The sequence below is a fragment of the Geospiza fortis genome, unplaced genomic scaffold, assembly GCF_000277835.1.
Source record: "Geospiza fortis unplaced genomic scaffold, GeoFor_1.0 scaffold590, whole genome shotgun sequence".
Taxonomy (NCBI): domain Eukaryota; kingdom Metazoa; phylum Chordata; class Aves; order Passeriformes; family Thraupidae; genus Geospiza; species Geospiza fortis.
In genome coordinates, this window is record NW_005054402.1 from 2,820,979 (window position 1) to 2,828,508 (window position 7,530).

Below are 7,530 nucleotides of genomic sequence, written 5' to 3' on the forward strand. Positions count from 1 at the left end.
CTTTCCCTATCATCTTGCCAGTAGGAAAGCTTGAATAACTAACAATTTCAGCTCGTTTACAGAGACGTTTCAGTTATATTTAGCACTTCTAAAAGGGCAAAGTACTTGAAAGATACACACTTATTTGGATGCTTAAATATCTTTCCAGCAATATGTTTCTTCTCATACATTTGCAAGGTGACTAACTGCTTTGCTTAGCTCATTTTTGAACACTGCACACTGGAAAAACACTAATTAATTTCATCATTTTGTCAAACAAGAAGCATTAAAAAAAAAACATTCTTACTGTGAGGGACGCAGGCAAAAGCAAGATATGACACATAGCTTAACAAAGAAAGTGCTACAGAGAGTGATACTGGCATGCAAGCAACTATTAGTTCTTACCATGGACTAGTTGCACATATTTTTAGGGATGTAACTCCTAGCAGGCATCCCCAAAAAATTCATATATTTAATCACTCAACCGGTGTTTTGATATGCACACAAGGCATTTAGGTTCACTTTTTTGTTTGGTTTTTTTCTTTTTAAGGACTAAAATGCAACCCATGGCAAAACAAATCTAAGCACAGATTGGGGAAGCTGACAAATCAGGTCAGAAAACACCTTTCAAAATAATTAAGAAGCGTTCCTTTGAAGAAGAATTACAACGTTTATGACAGGACTTGCCACAACCAGATACAGTAGCCTTTAGGATGGACTTTGAGTGTAGTTTTTGAGATGCAATAGATGGGACACAGCACCTACCTTGAATGTTTACAAAGTTTACGAGGTCTATTATGCAATTTCCGATCCCAATTCTCTGGATCACTGGAGTTACTGTCATAAGGATGAGGCCGTCCTGCCATTCCACTGCCAGCTTCCTCACACTACTGCTCTGAAAAGCACACATGCAGCACTCACAACCTACATTAAGAGAGCAGTGTTTACCTTTAAGTAATGCCACACAGGAAAAAAAAGTCAGACATGCAGAATTTAGTGTTGTTAGGTTTTGATTTTTTAAATGCAGATTACAGAAAAAACAGGATACGCTGAAGCAGAAATTGCATGACAATAATATTTTACACGTTTTGCTGATACCTGCACTATAAAGAGTATTTTGTTATTAAAAAAATATAGTTCTATAAATGCTGGCAGGCAAATTCAATTTTGCAACAATTAAATTCACTGTGTCCAAACAGAAAAGTCGCTGGTTATAAAACACAAGACAAACATATCATGATTTTCTTTCAAATGCATAAAGTTAATTCAAAGGAGGATACCAAGTGGAGAACAGAGACCAACAGTTTTACAATTTGAATGGCTGACCAAGAGGAAAACAGAATTAACATTTACATCTGAGTCCTCACTACAAAATGGAATTAACAGCAATCCTTAGAGACACTTGATGTGGTCCAGTTTCACTGACTTTTGCAGAGAAGTCACAAAAACTTAATAAAAATAGATATAATAACTACGCTTCCTTAAGTGGGGTCTGATGTTATGTCCAACTCCCTTTAGAATTCTCTCATAGCTCAAACCAGCCTGTGACTGTCAGCAGAGACAGCCAATCTCTACAGACTGGTGTTCAATCACCTCTAAGTGACACTTGTGGCAACAGGGTTGGATAATTCGGAATGACCTGGTTACAAAAACTATAAAGCAGCCACAAGTGAGCAGCTGATGATTGCATGACATCTGGAAAAAAATGAATTATAGATAGATAAACCTTCCTAGTAATGTCTATTATGTTTCTTTACAATTTTAAGCTACATGTTGCAGAAACATTGTCTTACTACCTTACCCCACCCTTAATAGATTTGTGTTACATTCAATAAAACTTATCCTACGTGGAAGTGAGTCCCAAAGCAACTGAGATCTCTTGAAAACAAAGTTACTTCTCAAATAAACTGTCCTTTAAGTCATGGAAAATGAAATAGTTCTCCTGGCAAATATAGATTCTCCTAGCTAAATTTAGACCCAAAAGTTTTTATTACAGGGGAAGAAGAGAACAAGCTTCTTAAAAATGTTGGTTGCATCCAAGTTTTGCCTTCATGTTCAGTTTTACCCAAGCAAACAGGTTTAATACAAAGTATACAGTCTCCACCACAGGGTTGGGTCTTATTCCTGTTACAGCTTCTATAATTAACTGCACTTTGATGGGAGACTCCTACAGTCAGGTGTCCATATAGAGCCAGGAAGAGGAAAAAAACATTTTATTTAAAATTACAGGAAATACTCAACTTTCTAATAAAAGAAAAAAATCCTGATAAGCATTTCATTGTAAATTACCTGGAAAGTCAGGTTAGCAAAGCATAGTCAATATGTGAGGATATTACACAGAGAAGGTTGTAAGATCTGCACACATTTATCAGGAGAAACAAGGAGAAACCTACAACCTGCGTCGAACAGAAAAAGTGTTATTAAGGAGACTAGGGGCAGGAGGGCTGGTTTCTAAACCCAGGAGCTGTGGTTCCCAACTGAGGTGCAACACCAGGCACACAAGCCATATGAGAACAAAGACACTTTGTATCCCGAGCTGAAACAAACTGTGTTCATTACATTGAGCCTCTGCAGGCAGGTACACAGCGAGCCTCGCTGCCCATGGCAACAGCAGCCTGTGCACACAGAGCCAGGAGCAGCCATGGCCAGGGACACCACAGCTCCCACTGCACCATCACCCTCCTCTGCTGGGCCCTGCTCCCACTCCAGCCTTTGCCAAAGCACCACAGCAGCTCATGGAGCAGCACACGCTCCTTTACAAGCTTTCCTTTCTTTCCACAAACCCTCTCTTCCCTTTAAAACCATCTAAGAGCTTTAGAGACACCTCACCCTCTCAGGTACACACCAAAGCAGGTGCCAAAGAGGCACGCAGCACCCAGTTCTGATTCTTTGCATAGAGGCCAATATTTGAATTTAGCTTTTGTACTCAGAAGATGTGCAAAAGCAGCTGTTTTTATGAGAACTGCAGCTGAAAAGCCAATTTAAAGCTACTTCCTTAAATTGTCTCACACTCTCTGCCTTCTCCCCATCTTTCTTACAATAAAAATTCAACAGGAAGATGCAGGTCCACACACCCTTCAAGGCAAAAGCCTGTCCAGAGCAGGATCAGCTCCTCCACGTGCTTTGCTCTGCAGCTCCACGCTGAAGCCCTCACAAACAAGAGATGCCACAGAAGGACAGAAACAAATGGAACTGCCTGCCATGAACAGCAGCACTCCCTTCTCTCAGCTCACAGCACACAGGGAACCCCAGCAGTGTCACTGATGAAGTGCCAGGCTGGCACCCAACTCGGAACCAGGGCACACCAATGGAACGAAGGGAAACAATCCCAAGTGTCCAAAGCTACATCTTGTGAAACTTCTTGTTTAGTTCCAAGCATGTCACACTATGAACATGCTCCTTCCATCCTCCACTCCCAACAGTTAACACTACTCTAAAAAACAATTTGCTGTAACACAGCCAATTTTTTCTCCTTGACCACTGCTGATAGTGCTTTTGTGCAGATTATAAACAAATGTACTTCTCAATTTTAAGTTTTAACAAACCTTTAGACTAAAGACTGTAAACAAAGAGCTCTTCTGTTTTGCTCTGTTGAAAAGAGTTTCTTTTTCCAATTCCAAAATGCTGTATAAACTCTGAAGTAACTAACCAGTCATCCTGATTAATTTTTAAACACTTCTGCAAACCCACTTTTTCCTGCAGCAAAAAATAATGTTTCAGCTGTGGTTTGGTTGTTTGGTTTTTTTGTTTGTTTTATTTTGGGTTTTTTTGGTTTTGTTTTGGTTTTGGTTTTTTTTTGCATGGATTCACAAGGCAGGCAATAAACAAAGCATATTTTGAGGAACATTCTGACCTTGTGTACAAGAAAAAAACAAAAACAATCCTTGCAAGAGTACCTGGCCCCAAATACTATTTTAAACCTTCCATGAAAACAAGGAACCACATCTGAAATGCTGGTGAAGGTGAAAAGGAGCTGAGAGCATATGAAATAAAAGAATCAAATCCAAATACCCTCAGCAGATCACACAACACTGACATGCTGGCCAAAGTGGTTGACATTCTGATTAGCTAATTAGTAATTCTCCAGGTGTAAAGAATGATTTCATACCCTTCTGCAGAAAGCAAATACTCCAGAGAATCATCACAGGGAATAATAGGAAATCAGGAAGCAGACTTTAATTTTCAAAGCTTTCAGCACAGACAGCTAGAACACTTCAGATTTACTAACATCAACTTGAAGCCAGAATCATCACTAATTTATGAAAGTTGCAGGCTACTGAAATACAAGGGAATTGCAAAGACCCAGTGGGTTTGACAAGTGAAAAGTCAGTGTGGTAGAGCCACCCCAGACAGTGCAAAATACAGTAATTAAGGTGTTTACAGCACTGCTTCAGGAGCTCACGAAAGGATGTATCATACACTAATTTGTGATAGATGTTGGACAGATTATTTTTAATAATACTTAAAGCATTCAGTTTTGTGCCATGACCAAATAGAATGCACAAAGGTTGCTGAGCAGATCAAGCGAGATTCAGACATCAGGTGCTGGACAGAAGCGGACATGCAACTTCTGTGAGATGCAGGACTTGCATTTTTCAAGGCACTGCAGGCCAGGAGGGGGTAGAAAATGCTCTCTGGAAATCTTTCAGCAAAGAAGTAAAGCTAATCAAAACCAACATCAATGCATTTCCAGCCAGCCAGTCACTCTGCAATTGCTGAGAATACCTGTAGGCTGCAAAAATCTGGAGTCTTACTAAAAATGATGATTACAGTACCCTGCAATTTTGAGGCAGAGAGCCAAGATGTCTTCTGGCCACCAGTTCATCAGGTAGAACAAAGATCTGATGGCTCCTGCTGTCAGTACTGAGGAAAACATTCAAATAACTAACATGTAATAATTCAGGCATCTACTCAGCTCTGAGCTTTGGTCAGAAGCATTTCCAAAAGTAGGACAGGTTTCAGAAGTTCCTCTGCTCTAATCTGCTCCCTGGAAAGGTGACCCAGGATAATCAGGAAGCTCCAATACACAAGTCACCAGCAAGGACAAAACTTGGCATTAGTTGTGACAAAGAAACTTCAAGGCTCAGATTAAATATTTAGACTTTCTGTAAGGGGTGACAGTCTGCTGTTCACTGCCTCTACTCATCAAAGCACAGAAGCAGCAGCAACAAAAAGGAACTTCCAAGTCAGATTTACTGGGAATGCAAGCACGGCGACATTACATCCTAATTAAGAAATCCAGTTCAAAGGACACATGCTCATAATGCAAACACCACATACCATGGAAATCCATACCTGTCAAGTGAGTTTCTTGCAAACTAGTGCAGACATCAGTCACAATTCAGCCACATAAAATAGCTTTATAAATCATCATCACTGAAATGGTATCAAACTGACACTGATTAAAGCACAGCTCAGAGACATCCTTTGCAATACAGGCTCAACATTAACATAGCAGGTCAGGACTGAAGCTCCTCTTAATGAGCAAGTAGGGAGGAAAAAAAAAGAAAAAAAAAAACCTGAGCAGTCACAGGAAGCTGGTGGTATTCTTATCTACAGCAGCATAAACAACAGATATCTAGTGACTAGCCTGCAAGCTTTAACTTTTTAATTCCTAAAGGGAACACGATGACAGAACAGCTGTTTGACATTGGAAGCCTAAAAAGCAAGAGGCAGATGACTGCCAGCTCCCACCCTGTACTGGGGCTCATTGTGGGAAACCTGCCCAGCTCCACCTGTAAAAAGCCCAGTGGATGGAGCAGCTTCTCCCTCCAAAAGCAGAATGGTGGCTCTCAGTACAGCAAAAGGAGCAGAACCCAGCTCCTTGCACAGGCACAGGGCTCCACCACACCTGGCACCAGGGATGAGATGCAGGGCACCAGAGCAGCAACCACATTTCCTGGAGGAACAAGCAAGGTCTCTACCCTGGGCTGTGCCCAGCACGGACAACACATCTCAGCGAGCAAGAAAATCCATGCACACAGTTTTTCACACCTGAAATGAAGTCTAAATTAGCTTTCACACGTATTTTAAAGAGATACATACTTTCATGGATAAGCAACGCTGCTAAAGGAAAGCTGTGCTGAAAGGAACCGGCACAAGGAAGTTCTGATCTCTGTGTGTGAATACAGGACAGAGCAGCCCCAGCCCAAAGCACACAAGCTGCAAAAACACACAGTTTATAACAAAGTGACAGAAAACCCAACAGTGATGACATCTGTTACTAATTTAACACACAATGTCATCCACACATCAGCTGTTCACCATTTTCAAATGCAATTGTGCCTAAAAGGAAAAGTGGGCTTTAAGAAGGAATTTAATGTGGGATGTGAAAGCTGCTTTAGCTTGTTGTCTTTCTTAACCCCCGGGTTCCCTGGCACTAACACACAAACACAAGCATGCTGAAAACACTTCCCAGAGCAGCCTCACACAGCACCATCTGCACAGAGGGCAATGACAAGCACAGGCAGGATGCATGATGAGGTTTGGAGACAGAAATGGTACAAATCCAGGGGTAATACTCAAAGGCTTTTGGCAATCTAGGTCTTAATAGGAAAAGAAAATAAAACCTCTGATGTTTTGCAAGAGACTCAGTCCAAGACACACTGACAGACCTGCCAAACACAGTACAACAGACTGCCCTAACTACAGGGCAATGGATAAAAAAAAAAAGGAAAAAAATCATCCAGTTCCTTTTGACTGTACTTGTGCTCAAGCTATAGAAATTCCAGGCATCGAACACCAGATGATGCAGAGACACGTGTTTCAGCTCACAAAAAAAGATAACAAGTATGCACCACCTGGTTATGAACTCTGAATAGTGAGGTTGATAATTTGAATTGCTTCTCTGGGACACTGGGGTTCTCTGGCAAACGTAGGAGGAAAAGAAAGCATCTTCCAGGGAAAGGATCAACAAAGGTGAAGCAACAAGAGAGCTAAGTACTCTTTAAATTAATCACTGAAGGTGATCCGTGAAGAATACAGGCAAACAGAAGTAAGGAGAACAGTGTCAACAGTCAAAAGGCTACTGAGAAGCCAGATTTTAAGCATGTATTCGAATTTGTAAGAGGCAGGCAACAATAAAGAACAAAAAGACACAAGGCTCAACCACTCCTTTGGACAAAGAAGCCAGACAAGTGACAGGAACAAACCTGGGAGAGGTCTGTGATGAGCTCGATCCAAATTCTGAAAGAAAAGGGTTCTAAAGTGACACACTGGATGGGACCAGAGATGAAGAGGAAAAAGACGCAGACAAAAGTGAACGTAAAGGGAAAAAACTTATGACAGGCAACTGCAACAAGTAATTGTACTATGACAGATTTATCATATAAACAGCCGATATTTTCTACAAATAAAATATGGTAACACAGAAAAAAAAATCATAAAGATACTGGACTCATGATGAAATCGTTTGAGAGGGTAAATGACTGCTCAGGAATTACACGACGGCTGTCAGGCAATACCACTGTCTCTGTACAGGCCTCACAGCGACTGCAGGTGCTACCAATAAACAACACAAGATGAAAAGCAGGGATTTGGGCTGTGCCCAGC

General features: G+C 41.0%; 1 protein-coding gene across 1 annotated transcript in view; it reads right to left on the minus strand.

Moving 5' to 3' along the window:
• Positions 1–7,114, minus strand: part of BTBD10 (BTB domain containing 10) — a 28,048-nt gene extending 20,934 nt beyond the window's left edge. Inside the window, exons 1-2 of the mRNA XM_031061196.1 lie at positions 6,780–7,114; positions 745–903 (exon numbers count right to left, since the gene is read on the minus strand). Coding sequence (XP_030917056.1) covers positions 745–845 — 101 coding nt within the window. The 5' untranslated portion in view covers positions 846–903; positions 6,780–7,114. The remainder of the gene's footprint in view (positions 1–744; positions 904–6,779) is intronic.
• Positions 7,115–7,530: the final 416 nt, after the last annotated feature.